The sequence below is a fragment of the Ptychodera flava genome, chromosome 15 (assembly GCF_041260155.1).
Source record: "Ptychodera flava strain L36383 chromosome 15, AS_Pfla_20210202, whole genome shotgun sequence".
Classification (NCBI taxonomy): Eukaryota; Metazoa; Hemichordata; class Enteropneusta; family Ptychoderidae; genus Ptychodera; species Ptychodera flava.
This window is the reverse complement of record NC_091942.1, coordinates 17,429,861-17,449,541: the sequence shown is the minus strand read 5'-3', so window position 1 is coordinate 17,449,541 and position 19,681 is coordinate 17,429,861. Positions and strand designations below refer to the sequence as shown.

Sequence of the window (19,681 nt, the reverse complement as noted above, 5' to 3'; positions counted from 1 at the left end):
AGTATTCAGCTTGCCAACATAGCCTATGTGTACCATGCATTTGTATCATTGACAAATAACTTTCAGTCTGAACTCTAATTCAATTATCACCAAGATTTAGACAAACGGGCTTTGTTGACAAACTGAATATTGTGTTTTTCAGCGTGATGTAGAAAGACACCAAGAAGTGTTTGATACCTTGCATAGAAATATTGAAAAAACTATGCCCATTAAAAGGCCAACTTGTTGCTTTTACGAAAATTTAATGGCATTCACATATTTTTTGTTTTTTTTGAGATGAGTCATAAAATGCGACAAAACGGTTCTAGATTTTGTTATTAGGCTACTAACATTAGAATCATCGGACGACACCAAAATGTTGGAGCCAAAATATTTTCAGGTCCCCATAGGCATAGTAAAACTTTCAAATCCCCCCTCTACTACCCCAGAATTTTCGAATCCCCCCTCCCCCGAATTCCTCCAGCGGCCCACCCCCCTCCCCAACCATTTTTGAACGCGGCTGTGTATGCAAGGAAGAGGTGTCATGACATCGACACCGCTGGGTGGCAATGGCGATCCGCAATGAACAGCGCCATGGTACGACAGAGTGAGGACAGTAACAGCAATCATCGTAGAAAAATGGCCGCCTCCACAGACACAAGTGAAAGCACGCAAGACATCGACGAAACACCGGTTACTTTTAAGTCGTTGGTAAGATTTGCCTTTCCTATATGTTATTGAAGATGAAGTCTTTTCACTGTACGAAAATACAGCCTCCGTCGGATACCAGTCGCCATTGTGGAGAGCGATCCCTTTCAAAGGTGTCCATCGAGTGAAAAATGCGGCGAGAACTCACAACACGTGTTGTTAAATTACACTTACAGCCGACGTGTGCAATACCCAAAACACTGCCCTTCAACAGTTCAGTACATTCCTGCCTGGTTTTGATACGCGCAACTGCACTCGTTAAGGTTGTCGAAAGTGACAGACTTAGTAGCTTTTGCGATACATTCATAGTCCTAGCGTCCCGGCCCCTCATTATGATTCCGTATTCCCTGTGTGTCTGTACTTCCGGTATCGAGCTTTTTAAATTCGCAACGATAGTATTACATGTAATAATAACAGAGAAATTTAATTTAATTTAATTTATTGTTGTTGTTGTTGTTACTATTATTATTATTATTATTATTATTATTATTATCATTATTATTATTATTATTATTATTAAAAAACCCATTGTCAGAGGTGTTATTTGCCTTAACTGATGGCTTCTTCAGTCCGGGCCCATGCACGAAATTGAGACAATTGCACATCTTGAAAACAAATGGCATAGTAGAGAGGTTGCTTATTGCCATAGTCTTGCTGTTTCAGGGTGTAGTGGATGTACTGTGTGAAGCTTGTGAACAGTTAAAATGGACAAAACCAACGAAGATACAAAAAGAAGCGTTACCAGTTTCCTTTGAAGGTAGATAGTTCTTGTGTGAAATACTTAAAAAGATATGGGTAATTCAGTCCCACATTTCTTCAGTGTTATTGGTAATGTTAGACATCTTTTTGTCTTTTTTGTAAAATATTAGAGTAATGAGTTTTTCATCTTTGATGACCTCAGTTACGAGTGTTTCGATACATAGCGGCCGCCGCGTGGTATGCATAGAATAATATTATTCTATGCATACCACGCGGCGGCGTATCGAAAAACTCGTAACTGTGTTGATGACCGTTATAGGCAGTATGCCAATGGCTTACTAGGATTTTATCCTCAAAACTTGTCTTTGATTCCAGGAAGAGATGTCATAGGCTTGGCTGAGACTGGGTCCGGAAAAACTGCTGCCTTTGCTCTGCCGATACTGCAAGATCTTCTGGAACACCCTCAAAGATTATTTGGTCTAGTCCTGACACCAACAAGAGAACTGGCTTTCCAAATTTCAGAACAGTTCGAAGCGTTGGGGTCAAGTATCGGAGTTAAATGTGGTAAGTCAGGCTAACTATTGACTGGAAATTTGAGATCCAAAGGCGGTAATTGGATTTTTTGATGATGATGCAAATTCTACTGCAAGCATATGTACCGCTGCATAGACGCTGTAATAATACCTGTAAATACCAGCATGGAAATCAGAAACTAATGGTTCTACCCCGGAATAAAAAGGACATGATATGTCCTACAGACTCAATACGCTCAAAGGATCATGCGATGGTGGTAAAATAAACCTGTATGTGCAAGCGCATATGGAAGTACACATATCTCTATGCACATTTGTGCACATTGGTTCATTACCAGTTTAATCTACATGTATTGTCTGACCATGAACCATAGGGGTAATCTTTTTTTCACCAAGCTGATTTTGGTCAAATGTCTGTTCTGACCATGACATTTTCATAAGTATCACATATTACATATCTTGAATAAGGTTAAAAAAACTAGCAAATTTTGAAATAACAATAACCAAGAAAAAGTGTATTTTTTACATGTGAAAAGTAAACACCCTATTTCTGACTGTAGATAGCGGTTCCCAGACACTTCGCACCAAAACCACTTCGCACCATACCATCTCATCCCATACCATTTCGCACTTAAACCACTTCGTACCAAAAAAACCTTGTACCAAAACCACTTCGCCCCAAAAGCCACGTCGCCCCCAAAACAATGCCACTTTGCCCCAAACTTATCGCCAACCGGTAAAGCTGAAAATAACCAACCACTGCCATCGAAGTTTTCATCACCTTTCTGTCATCCCAAGACTGAAATCTTAAAAGTGTACACATTTTGAGAAAAGTGCAATTCCACGCTCGGAACCTGAGTTGTAGCATTGAGTAGTTTGCATGTTTCTTTTCTCTTATTCTACCGTTTATGGTTTCATGCAGCAATAAATGGTTCGTGTCAGCCAAAATGTCATAACACATCAATGCTTCCAAGTTGCAGGTTAAAAACAATGTTATGATACAAGTTGATGGTAATATACTTCGGGCGAAGTGGTTTTAGTACGAGGTGGTACTTGGGGCAAAGTGGCGTTGGGCGAAGGTGGTTTTGGTACGAAATGGTTTTGGGATGAAGATGTGTGGGGCGAACTTGTTTTGGTGCGAAGTGTCTGGACCCCGTAGATAGCAATTGAATAGATAACAAACCCTATCAAATGGAACTTTTAGGTTATAGTTTAACTGCAGTGTCTTTGGAAATTGGGCATACTTTCAATCTTGAACCAGAATTCTTAGAAAGAGGATTAAAGTCAATGTATTGGTGGTACTGAGAGAGAAATTGAAAAATTGCAGAGACAGCAGTAGAAATATTAAAGTTTGAAAATGGAGTAGCTTTTTGAAAATATGCCTTTTCATCGCTCAGAAAAATGAAGTCTGTAGTCTGTTGAAGGTGGTATTATAAGGTACATGTACTGACTTCTTACTTTATGAAAGCTGCCATTGTAAAACGTAATTACCTACTACTAAATATAGCTGGAAAATATCAGCAGTAATGTGATGTTTTTCATTGTTTTAACTTGTATGTTTTTATCTGTTGTAGCTGTGGTTGTTGGTGGTATAGACATGATGACACAAGCTTTACAGTTGGCTAAGAAACCACACATCGTCATAGCGACCCCAGGCAGATTGGTTGATCATCTGGAGAATACCAAGGGATTCAATCTCAGATCCTTGAAATATTTAGTAAGTTGTGCATGTAAATTTGTCATCTTTTAAGTTCTTTACAGAATAGATATAGCTATGTATGGAGCAAATTATACATAAACATACTACATATTGTTTTGCTTTAGCAGCATTTTTTACCCTTCTACCACAATGGTTTGCCCCAAACCCATTGTTATCACTGGTGATTGCGGACCTCTTTATGGAAAATTAGGGTGAACAGGTTAAAACGTAAAGCTTTCATCATCACATCTTGACATCGTTTATTGTGGGAGACTTTGACTTTAAAACCTGGTGCGAGGCCTGAGTGAGGTCATATGTCAGAGTTAATGTATACATGTACCTCAAAAATGAACATGAATTTTCAAAGAAATTTAGGAGCCATGAACTTTTTTGAACATAAACAGAAATCTTGGTATTTTTCATTTGCTTATTTTTGTGGTCATATATCTGGTATAATTTCTCCAATGATGACTGATTTCTCTTGTGTTTACTGTCAGGTTATGGATGAAGCTGACAGGATTCTAAACATGGATTTTGAAACTGAAGTGGAGAAAATTTTAAAAGTCATTCCCAAAGAGAGGAGGACATATTTATACTCAGCCACAATGACAAAAAAGGTGAGATTGATGAGAGTTGCAACTCTGCTAATCTAACAGAAAAGTGAACATGTTATCCACCATGTAACAAAGACAAAACATGGTTAGTACACAAGTATAGTATGCAAACTGGATGTTTTCTCATACTTGTCTTATTAATCTACCAAATGTGGAATTGTGTGCCTTATATGTAATCTAGTGAAAACTACCGTGGTAAAATGGGTTATGCTACTAGGAGAATTTCCGAAAGTTCTCCTGAAAGATGTGGAGCTGGGGATTGCAGCTTTGAGTTTGAAAGTAAATTTAGTAAAGCTTGAAAGTAAATTTAGTTGATGGAATGTGTACTTTTATAATGAGGTCAAATGTATGGATTTAATTTTGCACTATATCTATTGCTGAAATTTAGGAACAATATTTCTTCCTCCATACAAATTGTGGAAAAAAACTACATTTTCAACACGTTACATGTATAAGTATTTGTTATCTATACTCTATTTATGACCTTTCTTTCAGGTTGCTAAGTTACAGAGAGCGTCCTTGAAGAATCCTGTCAAAGTTGAAGTGTCCACAAAGTATCAGACTGTAGACAAATTGCAACAACATTATCTCTTTATACCCAGTAAGTTCAAGGTAAGGGTCACTTATCAAGGAAGTGTATCATAGTTTTGAGTTGCATTTAGTATGGGGTTCACAAAGATGTTCAGACTGACATCTCATGAATTTATGTTGACAACTTTGAAATATTCATAATTGCAATTTGCAAAGATAATAGCAATTTTTCTGTTACTTACAGATTTTGAATTTTGTTGTAAGGATGAAAGAATATTAAAAAACAGTTGCTGAATAGGAAATGACTGTTTATAATGTTAAATTTGCATAGACACTACAAATTTGCATATGCCCATACCGGTATATGGTGATAGAGGCATCATTCAGCCATGTTCACCAAAAGACAGTCTGTAGTGGTACAGTTTTCACAGTGTACTTTCATGTCATGCCTCCATATGACAATCATTGATAAGTTACTATAAATACTAGTGACCAATTTCCCATAACTTGAGAAATTTAATGCAATGCTACCATTAACATATCACCTGTTACCATAATTAATATATCCAACTTTGCTCTGATTCTGATTTGATTTCCAAATTTTGATTTCAGGATGTCTACCTAGTGTACATATTGAATGAGTTGGCAGGTAACTCATTCATGGTATTCTGTAGTACATGTAACAATACACAGAGAGTGGCGCTGATGTTACGGAACCTTGGCTTGACAGCTGTACCTCTCCATGGACAAATGGGTCAGGTTAGTGACACAGTATTCTGTGGGGCTGTATGAGGGATTCAAAAAATTGTTTTGCAGAGGGATTTGGGGAGAAGACTGGTGGAAGATCAATTTCTGGAATATTCAATAACAATTGTTGCATTTTCTCATACTTTTCTTTCAAAGTCAGATATACCAAACTTGGAACAATAGTACCGGTATTACATGTATAAAACCTGGCAAGCAAAGTTGTGTTGAAACTGAAAGAATATTCAGAGTCAATATACACAGTATTTTTACCTCAATCAATTTACTATTGTAGGGTATTGTAGGTAAGTATGACAGTATTGTCAAAGTTACCTGGGGATCAGCATTTTCTCTATGATGTGTTTTATTTCCAGAATAAGAGACTTGGAATGCTGAACAAATTCAAAGGCAAAAGTCGGTCTATCCTCATAGCTACTGATGTAGCAAGCAGGTGAGTGAAAAACTGGTATGGAAGTTTATGTTCTCTTTATGGGATTCAGCCAATGCAGTGAAGTTATGGATTGTCTGTCCTCTCAAAATTCAAAGCAAATTTCAATTCTATGACTACATATTTTAGTGCTGTGCATGAAATGCCAGTCTTGTTTGGTTAGCTTTCAGAAAAATCTGTCTCAGTATATGAAATGTTCATGCTGATTATAGCCATCCCTGCATGGCATTAACATAAGCAATACCAGGAGTTAACCCATTCAAATCTTACCTTCTGTATCCCTATCATAATCATTGAAATGTATTGAGTTAGGCCTGAGAGTGTTAATTCTAAATGTCTGACTTTGTACATACTCTTTTCAGGGGTCTAGATATTCCACATGTTGATGTAGTCATCAACTTTGACATACCTACACATTCCAAGGTAAGAACTACACCATTTCATCTTCAACTGCAGTGAAAAAAATCTTCCTTCCTGTATTTTCATTCTGTGCTAGTGTTTGTCAAGATTACGTTGTCTTGGCTTGCCTCTTCACTGAAGTCACATCTCTGTATTGGAGTAAGTGCCGGCCCCTTGGATTAGAGTCAAGCTTTGCTTGCCAATGATACAATTCACCTCCACAGGGCCTTATGTATGCATGAAAATCATGTGGACAGATTTGTGAATACAGGAAACTAATTTTGTTCCGCAATTATCTTACGCAATCAATTTCTTGCAGGATTACATTCACAGAGTTGGTAGGACAGCAAGGGCTGGTAGGTCAGGAAAAGCCATTACATTTGTAACACAGTAAGTAAATCGCTAGAATTATAGGCATTTCCCTGCACAAATTTTGTTGCAGTGTGCAATTATCTGTTGATTCAAACATGTTATTTTGGTTTTCAATAATTTGCATCGTCTACATGTGGGCACCAACTTTGCCTGGAAAATAAATTCTTGCCTTAGAGCAAAAGTATGGTGCTGATCGTGGAGACGTTGCTCACATGACAAAAAACTTCAAATGGGGTTACCAAAGTTCATGTTGAACTGATGATCATAATTACAGTAAAACAAGAGCTTTGTAAATATTTAGAACACTGTGTTTTACCAAGAAATGACGTATGTTTGTTACAGGTATGACGTTGAGCTTTATCAGAGAATTGAACAGCTGATCGGGAAAAAACTGCCACTATTTCAAACAGAGGAGGAGGAAGTGATGATGATGGTAGAGAGAGTGGCAGAGGCACAGAGATATGCTAGATTGGTAAGTTTAAAATTGCACTTAGCACTAGTGTGTCACTTCATGGACTTTGATCAAACTGACAGCATCGAAAATTCATTTTAAGAGAAAAAAATATGTATTTTCTCAAACCTTTATGTCATTTCTGAAACTTAAGTTTGTTAACACTGATCAGGACTTTACATCAAATGATCTTGACCATTTGAAAAATTAAATATTTTGTCTGAGAAATTTAAAAAAAAAAAACAGCACAAAGATATGCTTACATTGAAGGTTTATACAGCATTATATATTTTGGTGTACAGTAATATCACAGAGGTATTGACCATATTGAGCAGATTTCTTTGAACTGTTGTTGGGGAGTACACAATACTGATTGAACAATTCTCAGCAAGCTCTAGCTGTTTTTGCGCATTGCTTTTCATCTGAGAGGTTACAAATCTTTTGAACTTGCTCAATTTTATTGCAGGAAATGACAGACAAAGAAGACAACAAGAAAAGAAAAAGAGACAGAGATAACGCTGATGACACTGAGGAGTCACTTGGATTTCGGAAAAAGATGAAAAAGAAAAAGAAAAATTGAAATTTGAAAGATTTTATTAATTTAATGCTGCATTGTCGTCACTATCTATGAAGTTGAAGTTTGTATTTCATAAGATCTATTGGGAGTTGGCACAGGAAATATTTTAATCTGCACATGGTACATCATCTGTATCTGACAGAAAGTCCCTGCCTACTGTTACCTGGTGTTATCCTCAACTTATTACAAAATACCTCATTTTGCCAAATTGCATATATAAGCAAACAGAGCAGTCACCAAATGTAATTTTGTTACAAACAAATCATTGATAGAGCTGCAGTACTCTCGCAGTACATATTGGAATGTCAGACCCACATCAACAAAACTACAATACATTAGTGTAGTTATAAACTTACTTCTGTAATATCATGAAAGAATTTAGAATACTTTGTGATTGTTTCCCCTATAAAACGCAAGATATGTGAATAACATCAATTAAACTGAAAAACACAAAGGCCAGCAAGAGTAAATTCTTCTCATTTTATTTGTGTCGTTTTTATGTACACTATATACAAAATAAAAAAGAATCAACAAAAAGAATTAATATTTGACTATTTTGTTCCTGTCATTCACACTGGTATTGCACTCTTTACAATAGCAAAAAAAATCATAAGCAAATTCTTAAGGCTCTGTTGCATTTCTTCTTCATACAGAACATTCATTAAAGTATTTGTTACTGTTATGATGTATGTCACACAATTAACCTTGGATTTCTGATCTATCAAAGGGAAGCATAACACATCCCAAGGTAAAGTTATTTATTCAGTTGAAATTTAAAGGCTTGCTGGAATGTTTTCCTTGAAGGTAGTATGCGCCTCGAAAGTGAAAGACTAAAACTTTTGGTCAGAGGGACCGTGGTCAAACTTTCCTCAAGGAATCTTTTACCCATTCTCTTTCAAAAGCAAGAATTAAAATCAAGGGTTGCCATGCAAATTTTGGTGCTAGAGAAACAAATTCCCCAAGATTTACTGATATTTGAAATTCAAAATGGCCGCCACCCCTGTGCTAACTCTATGGAGAAAAATAAAATTTCGGATTTTTGAAAATCTGAGACTGTAAAAACTTTTCTTGAGCCCCAGCATGTGGTAGATCAGAAAAGAATTGTGGAAGTTTGAGAGTTCAACTCTCTGTCCCCGAGGCACATTCTGCCTTAATGCAGCACCATTGAGGTTTCCTTTCCCAGACAGGGCAAGCAAAGGCGGACTTCAGTACATTCAGTTAGCTTGGCATACCAAGTCATTATTCATAAAATGTACTGTACGAATGCTTTTCATGGATCATACTTTCCATTGTAGGTATGAGCAGACCCCCAGGTTCTCATATTCCTTTGCTATGGCGATGACGAGGAAAAAAACAAAAAATATCCAATTAAAATTATCACTGCGCCATCATATGCCATACATCTGTAGCCAACTTAAAACAGTAGGTTGTCTCTATGATATGTACACAGTTTATACAATGTTGCCTCGCAAAAAAAGGTCTTGAAAGTTCAACACATTCTTTATATTCACAGTCTCTTGTTTATCTCATAGTTTCTTCTGCTAACCATGGACCAGCCACAGTACAATAAATTACCCACAATACTCTTTGATTTGTATCCTTTAAGGTTACTTTTCTAAAAACTTTTTCAGTTCTGCATGTAAGCACTAGTGTGCAGTATCAGAATAATTTTTAAATTATATCTAGTAAAGGTACGTTTAGATATTTCAGTGAAAGTTTGAAAATAACCACTAAACAACCATAAAAGTCACATTCTGCAGGTACTACAAATGCCATACTTTTGAGGCAGCAAGTTATGACAAACTGAAGGGGTCATTCTCTGAGAAAACTTGGCATGCAAATTTCTTTTTGTCACTTCCATTGCAAAAAATCAATATCCTTTTGTTTCATAAAACAGGTGCAACTAGTCTCCCTACTTTCCATCACATTATTCTGTATGGCTGAGGACACAATCTCTGGCAAATTTCACAAAAATGCCATCTCCTCTCTCAGTTATGCATAATTTTCCAAATTATTTAAAATGAGAATTGAGAAGAATGGTGTGCAAAAAAGTACGTTTTCAAAATTTTGATAAATAGTCTGTGAATTTATCTACACATGGGAGACATAGTAGACTTCACTCAGGTATCTCCGAGGATACAAATCGCAATGAATTGTGGGAAATCTACAGTACTGTGCCAGCCATCAGCACCACCTGTCTCACTACGTCATACGTGGGATCGGGTAATAGTTTGAGGCCAGTAATTTGTCTTATCAATCCTGTGAGTCTTATTTGCTTAATTTCCCAGAAAACATCACAAAAAATAGCCTTTCAAAAAGGCTGTTCTTTCGATCATAATCAAATCAGAGAAGTTTTCCCCTCACACATGCCAATTTCACTTGTAGGTAGTATCATCTTGGCATATATTTATTTATTTTAAAATGGTCTGTTCTTCCTGCTGTTGCACATTGTGTTTGAAGGTTTAACACTTTGACTGTAGACTCCATGTTGAGATTTGGCTTTCCCCAGAAACCTGGAATACCCCTTATTTGTACAGCTTTTGAGTCAAACTTGCAATGGTGAATGTGTGACATGCCCTAAGTACGCATACTGGGAATTTTGCATCACTCATAAGCTAAGCTGTTGCATGATGTTCGTCGTTGATTGCAGCAACATTGGCAGTGAGGTGTTGTTGTCTGTGTGCCACTTCCCGCTCTCAATGTCAGCTGGCGGACTCAGGATGGCAGACGCAATGCTGACGAGAAATGAAGACACAAATTTGGATGATGATGATTTATAAATTCAATACTTCTTCCATATTGGTTTTTCCTCTCTCACGTGGATATCATTCAGAGAAGTAAAGGGCGTCAAATTTTTTTGCACAAAGTTGGGGAGCATATGAAAATTCATTCATATATAATTATGGACGGACCAGTCATAAATAAAAGAATGGTAGTCAGAGCACCAAATGTCAAAGGTCATATACTGGGCAATTTAAAAGACTGATATCTACATACTGGTTCTGAATCCATGGAGGACTTGAAATGGATCAGCCTATTCCTTTCAAAACTCTGAACAATGCTTATGTGTCAGACAAATCATTAAGGCACATGTGAAAATGGTAGAGTTTTAAATTAAGACAACCGAGCCAATTTTTCCACAACTGAAGCAAGGGCTTCAGCTTTCATGATGAGACTCTGGAAGTTTAATGTATTACAATGTCTTTTGATAAACCCAATCTTCAATAGAACTTGAAATATATAAATAATTGTAGACTTACTTTGGTAATTTGAGCAAATTGACAAGTTCATTGGCTCGACCAATCAGAGCAAGCTTACTGTCCTCTGGTAGTCTGCTGTTTGTTTGTTGTTTAGATATTTTACTCAGGCACAGAAGAACCCTAGGTATCAGGTCCTGACATCTAGAGGCAAGCTGCTCCAAATAAAAGATGGATACAAGACTTGTGATATCATGGATATGTATATATAGCCACCAGAGTCACCGATGAATTGTATCTTGTAAGGTACCATGGATAGTTGAAACGCACACAGACCTCATGCACTTCAAACCCTCATTCCCTCCCCCATACCAAAAATGTGGAAGTGCAAAACCAGATCACAATATTGGCATTTTAACTTTTCCGGAATTGCTGAAATACTTTGTGGGAAGATTCAACCATTGGTGGACATTTTGAGAACAAAATGTGACTGGATTGAGTATCAGGTAGTACATGGTAACTTTTGGATGCAGACCATTTATAATGTAAATTTACGTGCCATAATCAACACATGCTACGTCCTTGGTTAATAACCTGTGCACCCCAATTCCCTGTTAACAGGTCCACCACCACCATTGACAACAATGGATGTGGGCCAAACCATGGTGGAGTGAGGGTTAAAACTTCAAGACTCATTTGTATTTATTTTTCGCAAATTCTCTTGGCACGTATACACATATACAAAGTCATGATGCAAAGTCAACTCACCTTAGCCAGGGCTGACATTAATATTGTCAACAATCTGACAGAGTACGGTGGTTTGTTATCTGTGCTTGACTGAATGGACATTGAAATCTCGTAAGTCAGTGTCTCCAGTGACTGAAAGAACAGATAAGAAACAAGAATTCAATACATGGCATTGATCTTTTATAAACATTTCAAATGGTAAGGGAGAAACTGTCAACTGTATCTCGCGCAAATTATAAACAAAGATGGGTAACCGCCAATACTATGAAAATCAACTTGAGGAAAAGCATAAAAAGCTATTTTACACTTGGTTGGATTTGACAGTTTTTTCTTTCACTTACTACTCTTGCAGTTCTTTTACTTGGTAAATGGGCTTTTTTCATCACTTGCAGCACATACTGGATAGAACCGTCAGGCAATCACTGCAAAATTTTAATAGTGTGAGTGAGCATTTGGAAATTGTAAGATTTTGTCAGGAATAGTATTGTCTTGTCTTACTTCATAGTACTTGGATATGGTCTCTGGAATGCATCTTTCATCATAGGCACTGGAACAGTATTCTCCGATCAGCCAGACCTGAAACGACACACAAAGTTACTATCTCTGGCTCTAGAATGTTACAGGAAATATCTGGATTGGGATCGGTACCATACAGGGAGTCTGCAGATTGTCACATTCAAATTCATGTACTGGCAATGTGTATACACCATCACAGGGAAGTGCTGGTTTCCGTGTGTAAGATAAAACTGAATACCAACTGTCTGTGAGTTGAGCAAATCACATGACAGCAATTTTTCAAGATAGCAACAGACTCCAAGCGACAAAATTAATAAGTAAGCATCTAATGCAATTCACAGTGATCTATCTATCTATCTATCTAGAAAATTTGTATAGCGCCAAATATCCAAAGTTAAACAATGCTCAGTGGTGCCTAGAGTTACAATGAAAACGCTATCTGGAAGATGTAAGTTTTTAAGCGTCTTTTGAAAATGTTGACATTAGGAGAGGTTTTTATGTCCAGGGGTAAAGAGTTCCAAAGGACAGGAGCTGCTGCAGAGAAGGAGCGGCGACCATAGGTAGTCAGATTCCATCTAGGTGATCAACCATGATGATTTCATGTTGTACATGAAAAGAAAGAATGGCTGGTAATAAGAATGATTTTATACTTGCAAAAAGGATAATGGCTTCATTCATTATTACTACTGTACTGCGAACAGAACAAAAATTTGTATCTTCATGACGTTGTTTCCAAGAATTCTGTTGTCAGATTTCACCATCTTTGATCAGAAATTAGTTTTGTTTGATATTATCATAACTCACCACATGGATGAAGAAATCTTCTCTGCTGCTGTCATTTCTCAGTGCTTCAATAAACTCCGTCAAATCTGACCTCACTTCAATCACCAAACTTGGATGAAGTTTAAACATAACTAAAAGATTATCAGCCAATACCCTACAAAATGAAAATGAGAAAAAAAATACACCAACAGTTAAAGTCTCTACCCCAGAAGCATTTAATTTATGTCTTCTGACATTTGGACATATTAAAGCCACAGGGTGTTCTCCATTGAGTGATGCATACATACATATATAATATATGATTTGTACTTTCCAGATAGCAGCATTGTAACAAGAAGGTGTAATACACATCAGGTATACCAAAACTAAAACAACATAACTGATCCGTTACTAGTATGTCTGATCTACGCTTAGACTGTCACAATCATGTGTCATTTACAAATATTCAAAATTTTCCTGATTGAATGCATGAAAATCGTACATTTTTTTAACATACAGAAAATGTTGAACATGTCATGGAAATTTCTTTGAAAGACAATGTCATGTTTTCCATGATTTTTAAATGAAAATAAGTAACTCCTCTGGTGTTTGGAACTTTAGCTCAGTAGAAGTGAAAGGGATATGAGGTCTACAGTTATATTCATAATCCAGATGGTGTTTGCCAGTAGAGTAATATATATGGAAGAAATTGTTGTACACAAATAACAGAATTGAGAGGACAGCAAAAATCATGTGCACACTGTATGTACATGTTGTTATCAAAACTAAAGCATCACTGCTTGAAGGCTACTATCAGAGTCACTCAAGGTAGGGCATTTGATGCATTTTGGATGATACTAAACGATGACAAGTAGAGAGTTCGCGCACCTTCTGACTTCTTTCTTGTAAACTTCTTCTCCATAGAGTTGAGCTGATCTCTCCAGTATCATTGGCACCAGCTTGCAGACCAACTCAAATGCTCCATATTCCAAAACTGTCTGAAAGTATAGACTTTTCACAGAGGAGAACAATTTTAGCCATTCAAATGGGGCAGTCAGTGTGCAGATAGATAGATGTCAGACTTCACAGGGCAAATACTATGAATGCCTGATAGATTCTTTAAATGATGGACTCGAATGGTACCATGAACTAGTTTTCCAGAGGAGCGAACAGTCCTGAAACTAAATTTCACCGTTGATCTATCTTGTCTATTCTTACACATTTGCACTAACTTAAGTGATCTGCCTGGCTAGTAGAAATAAAAAGCCACCTGTGTGAGCCAACCACGGTTACATGAGTCTCCTCATGTTTATGTGTAATATCACTAAAAGCTGTATTATAATCATTGATGTTATCAATTCAACAGTGATTTTTTTAAAATGCTATTTTTATTGTTTTAAACATCACCGTTGAATTGATAGAACCTTTGCACTGATTGTGAACAGTTTTTTAGTAATTTTGCGACACACTGACATTTCAAGTTATTTTTTTAAACGATTAAACACAATAGGTAGTTGAAATCATGTTAAGGATTTCACTTGTGTTGATGAAAAAAAGAGTACATTATGCGATTGTGTAAATATATGTTGAAACAGGTTACGCCTACTTTCTGTGAATGGAACAGTTTGGTAGCAGAATGATATTTGTGTATCAGCTCTTCTGAAATCTTTGAAAAGTTTGTCCGTTCTGTCAGTCAGTAAAAGTATAGGCTAAGTTGTTACAAAACATCAATGAGATCTGGACATTGCCGTTTCATGCATATATTGTCAATGACATGATGTTATGAAACATGTTGTAAATCTATGATGGTAACACTCACTGTAACAAGACAGGCACAGCTTGTCCACACACAGTTACCCTGGGATGAAACCGCATGTCTGATATCAGTTTGTGTAAGGTGTTCAGTCTGTCGATGGAGACAACAATCACAAATTTAAACATACTATATCTTGTCAACCAATATAGTCTGAGATGCACTTGCTGAAACATTTTGATAGGTTTTGATTATGAAGTCTTCATATATTATTTCAGCCATAGACATTTGCTATAGTGTATCAGCTTATGGCTTCAGGGTGAGAGTTGAGAATTATAAATCACTTACAGTGGGTTTCAATTCAGGACCACAACTCTGTGTGAGAGAGTTTTAGCTTCAGCAAACATCTTACTGAAAAGAGCTACATTGTATATCAAGTGCGATCAACTGTTCAGCTATCGGTCCAGACAGAGTCGCTCCACGCTGGTTTATTGTAACTAATCAATAAGTTGGTGACTTTGAAATGTGTGGTGAAACCCAAGCTAATTGTTTATATTATAATGGTACATACAATTTGCCTGTCCAATACACAGAGTTGAGGCACTAAATTGAAACCCACTGTAATGATGGCAAGCGGTACCTTTTTCAGCAAAAGTTATGTGGGTGGACATTTCATCTGAATTCTTGGAATTAAGTACACATTATAATCAAACTACTTACACTGCATGAACAATTTAACATTCATAATGTTAGTGTTTGTCTTTAAAAGTTATCTCAACACAGTTGTCTTTAGTCTAGACAGCATCCACAGACTGTGGAGTGAAAGTGTTGACAGTCTTTTCAACCAATAATGCAGGTTCTACCTTGATCAAATATCTTATCTGATGACCTCATATTGGACTAACCTGTGATTTGATCTCATCATACATGCATTTCTCATACTTTGGTGTTAACACTCTGAGTGCTGTAAATTTTGCCACTAAAATTTTAGTGCAACATTTTACCAATTTTTATGAATTTTTCTGTATTTATTTTGATAATTTTGAAGCAAACACACATCACATTTTAATGGCTACAGGTTTTTATCAAAATTTTAGCAAAAATCTGAAAAAAAATTTGACAAAAATTGACTTTAGCGCTGAATGGGTTAAACTAAAAGTAGATGGTTTAGTTGAATCCTATGATGAGAACAGCCACAGACCTGTCAATGGTGTCTCCGTGTCCAGCTTCCTGACGTGTCACAAACTTGAAGAGAGGTTTGTTGGTGGGCATGAGATAGGCTTCCAAGGAACCACCAGGGACCACCAACAGATCACTGCCACTCATGGTAGTGGTATCAAAGCGGGACGCCTTCTGAGCGACTTCAAGAGCAGCTGTCATGCACGGAAGATCTAAAAGTGTGTGCAACATCTACCAAAACACAAATATTTAAATCAATAGTGGTGCTCAAACGTGACATTATTGACAATGAACTTTTGAAAACTTAACACATTTGAATTTCAGAGTTTGCACCCATTTTCCTTACCTCAGCCGCTGTGTTGGCAGACAGCATAGATGGAAGAATGTCTATATACTCTGTTAAAAATGTCCTTGGATTCCAGGCCAAAATCTGAAAAACAAATGAAACGAACACTATCATAAAATGAAAAATAACAACAAAGTCAGATTTTCTTGTTCAAAGTCACTTCAAAATCTGTTGTATGTCCATGTTTCATACTATTCATGCGATAAAATGTCTACACACACTATAACTTCTAGTACCATTTTCATTCTCATGTTAAGTGTGGAAGGAATATTGACAAATGGAAAAGTACATTCATAAAGATAAAATGTTTGAGTATTAGCCGCTGAATACAGAGTTGCACATTAACTGCCTTGAGGTATTTGTTCAGATAAAATTTTGAACACACAGATTACTTTCATTATGACAAAGACAGTTTTGAAACTACTCGTGAATAATCAAATGCCCCTAATTGGGACAAGTGACACACAGACCTTTAACAGATTTGGAAAATATTTCTCCATGATATTGGTGTTCAAGCAGAGGACTTCCAGGTTATCTTGCAGGAACATGACAGTATCAAACGCTGTTGACGGAATGTTATAGTGTAATGCCACCAGTCTGCCGAAGTATGTATCCATAGCTGGCTGTGGATCGTACATCACTGTCTCACCTTGGGTGGAGTAAATCAGTGGAGAGGTTTTCATTAAAATTCTGTTGTAAAACATTTGAATGAAATTTGTGTGATCACCCATTCTGACAACCCTATATGGATCTGAATTACACCAAATGACATACATTCCACAGATAACTCTGGTAAGGTGGATGTTGTTGTTGATTGGATTTCACAACAACTGAATAAAATGAAATAAAGCTGGTCCATAGCAATAACAAACTGTACCAATTGATTGAAATTGACTCAGTGGTAAAAATTCTTGTAAGTTCCATTGAAAGAAATATGATGCTTTCTGGATATTGGCCATAAACAAGATTTTCACAAGGACAGAGAATTATCTGAAATACTTTGGACTTTTATTTCTTCATTGCACTGACAACAGTTCCTGTCCTAGTCACAGAAATTCATTTTTTCCACATCAACAATGACAATGATTAACTTTTTTAACATTGAAACTCTATAAAGACATGTCCATTGCTTTGTGAACACAGCTATGATTTGTACTTAGGATAAATTTGTTGATGAACACTGACACAGTGAACAGTACTCATATTGGACTTCTCATCTGGCCATCGGTGAATATAAATGGACTTATACGCAAAAGGAAACATACATACACAGTTGAAACCAAAGAAAAGCAAAAAAAACATGTAGATCTACCGGTAATTCCATTGATAGACACTGATATTATGCCCTTGGTGGATTCGAAATATGCAAGTAACTGAAACAAAAAACTTTGCAGACACAGCACACAGCAGTATGATAGCCACAGCAACAAGCAAGAAACACCAGACCCTGAGAAAAATTCAAGTGGCAAGTTTGGTATATAGGGTTAGTAAAATTTTGGATCTGTCGTTGATGTGCTTTCACTAACTCACTACAGCTGGGAAGAGCGTAGTAATCTAGGACACAAGTATACCATACCACTCACTACAAATGAGAGGATGTTCTGATGAATTAACTATTAGTAATATGGCTGATGTATACATGCATGGACTACTAAATGAATGTTGAATATACTGAAGTGAAAACTACACTTTGATGCAAAACTACATTGAAGTTTACAGACAACTTTACAGAAAATTAACAGAACATGTCAGAACCCTAGTATTAATTTGCTATCATTCCAGCAGACATGTTGAGAATTTTGGAATTCAAGTCCAACAGAGTTGTTACTGGGTACTCAGATACTTGGAAACTTCACTCAGAAATTAAATAAGAGATGAAACTGGAGGGAGGCAATTCAAAACCAGTTTTGTTATATTAGTAACAACATGCATTTCTGAGTGCTACGCTTCTGACATGAACTGTTGATTTTTTTTTTGTGCCATGGTTAATGAAGATTATACTGACCTCTGTTAAGTTTCAAGTAGAAAGTTTTGGCAACTTTCTCAGTCAAAGGTGACAGTGGAAGAACAAAAAGTAGTTATGGTGAGTCCTTGATGTGAAATTTAGCGTGGATGATACATTGATTTGAGAAATGATGTACATATGAAATAGTCTTCTTGTGAAATGTCACAAAATAAAGCAAGAAATGGTACAGTATTTGGAAGGTACTTTATCTGGTGGTCAAGTATATTAACCCTGTGAGTGCAAAAGTCAATATTTTTCGCATTTATAAAACATGACACAGACATTTTTTCATATTTTTACATATTTTTGCCAAAATTTGGATCAAGACCTGTATAGCCTATGGAAAGTTATTGCAAAGCTGATGCAGAACAATTTTGTTGGGAAAAAAACATAGCACTCAAAGGGTTGAGGTTTAATAAGGTTATGAAGTGAATTTGTTTCCATCCTTTTGATGCAGTCATCAATTAGAGAATCTTGATTCAGAGAGATGGAGTTTTAGCAGTACCTCCAATGATACTGATTTGAGATTAACACTGCACAAAAATTGGTATACCTATAGCAGGAAACACTACTGTGAAATACATGAAAGTTTGCCTATATTTCCATCATGATCTTTTTGTTGTACAGTATAGCTATGAGCATTATTTGGTTCTTTTACTTTTACTAAGTCAATTGGCAGGGGCTCCCATTGGGTGAAGGTAGTAAATATTTTATAGCGGAATGCAAATGAAATCTGTAGTCTGAAAAATGAATTAGAGGAAAGACGTTGAGAAATTACCAGCATATGCAATTATAGACCTGTCAGCTATTTTGTAACAAAATATGTTGGCTTAACTGACATTATACTGGAGTACATGAGTGCAATATTTAGTATGAAAGAATAGTGTGACAAAAAGTATATTCATCCACAGACTTAGAATCACACTTTTCCGCTGCTCATTTGTTAATTTAACTATTCCAGCATTAGATAACAATATTTGGTTGTTACTAAACTATAAATTCAATGCCAAGAATGTCCCAAATTGTCGATAAGTACAAATACTGGCCCTGCAATTGATGTAGTACATAGCATGTTAGCACACAGAGACAAGAGTGGAAAGTCATGCTTCATTTGTGATTAATAATTACATGTAAGATAAAAGTGTAGAGACCAGAAACACAGCAGACATAGACATTGACAGGTTAGAAAGTTTAGTTCTGGGATTGTCTGAGAGTGCACGTACATCCTGTGTCACATGGTCACACTCCAGTACAATTTCAGACATAGTTACAAGATAAACACATCTACAGTAAGTCTTGAAGAAGTATTGAGTAATTGAAGACAGAGTAACTGCCACTTTTACAGGTCCTTTATCCTATTCAATATTTTGCAGCTTACATTATGGGTATATCACTGAGGTCAAGGGAACTACAGTTTTTACT

General features: G+C 36.5%; 2 protein-coding genes across 3 annotated transcripts in view; one reads left to right on the top strand and one right to left on the bottom strand.

Moving 5' to 3' along the window:
• The first annotated feature begins 596 nt into the window (after positions 1 to 596).
• On the top strand, positions 597 to 8,298 carry LOC139151367 (probable ATP-dependent RNA helicase DDX47). The gene is made up of 12 exons (XM_070724075.1): positions 597 to 690; positions 1,351 to 1,444; positions 1,762 to 1,950; positions 3,494 to 3,636; positions 4,116 to 4,235; positions 4,728 to 4,844; positions 5,376 to 5,522; positions 5,882 to 5,958; positions 6,318 to 6,378; positions 6,674 to 6,744; positions 7,069 to 7,198; positions 7,644 to 8,298. The coding sequence occupies exons 1-12, from the start codon at positions 619 to 621 to the stop codon at positions 7,755 to 7,757; spliced, it is 1,335 nt and encodes a 444-aa protein (XP_070580176.1). The 5' UTR covers positions 597 to 618; the 3' UTR covers positions 7,758 to 8,298.
• Positions 8,221 to 19,681, bottom strand: part of LOC139151365 (AP-5 complex subunit zeta-1-like) — a 16,618-nt gene continuing 5,157 nt past the window's right edge. Inside the window, exons 9-19 of one of the 2 annotated variants that reach the window (XM_070724071.1) lie at positions 18,260 to 18,292; positions 16,725 to 16,903; positions 16,255 to 16,338; positions 15,931 to 16,139; positions 14,796 to 14,882; positions 13,865 to 13,987; positions 13,019 to 13,151; positions 12,197 to 12,274; positions 11,720 to 11,830; positions 11,015 to 11,166; positions 8,221 to 10,489 (exon numbers count right to left, since the gene is read on the bottom strand). In XM_070724071.1, coding sequence (XP_070580172.1) covers positions 10,363 to 10,489; positions 11,015 to 11,166; positions 11,720 to 11,830; positions 12,197 to 12,274; positions 13,019 to 13,151; positions 13,865 to 13,987; positions 14,796 to 14,882; positions 15,931 to 16,139; positions 16,255 to 16,338; positions 16,725 to 16,903; positions 18,260 to 18,292 — 1,316 coding nt within the window. In that variant the 3' untranslated portion in view covers positions 8,221 to 10,362. The remainder of the gene's footprint in view (positions 10,490 to 11,014; positions 11,167 to 11,719; positions 11,831 to 12,196; positions 12,275 to 13,018; positions 13,152 to 13,864; positions 13,988 to 14,795; positions 14,883 to 15,930; positions 16,140 to 16,254; positions 16,339 to 16,724; positions 16,904 to 18,259; positions 18,293 to 19,681) is intronic. The other variant, XM_070724070.1, reaches the window with a different exon arrangement.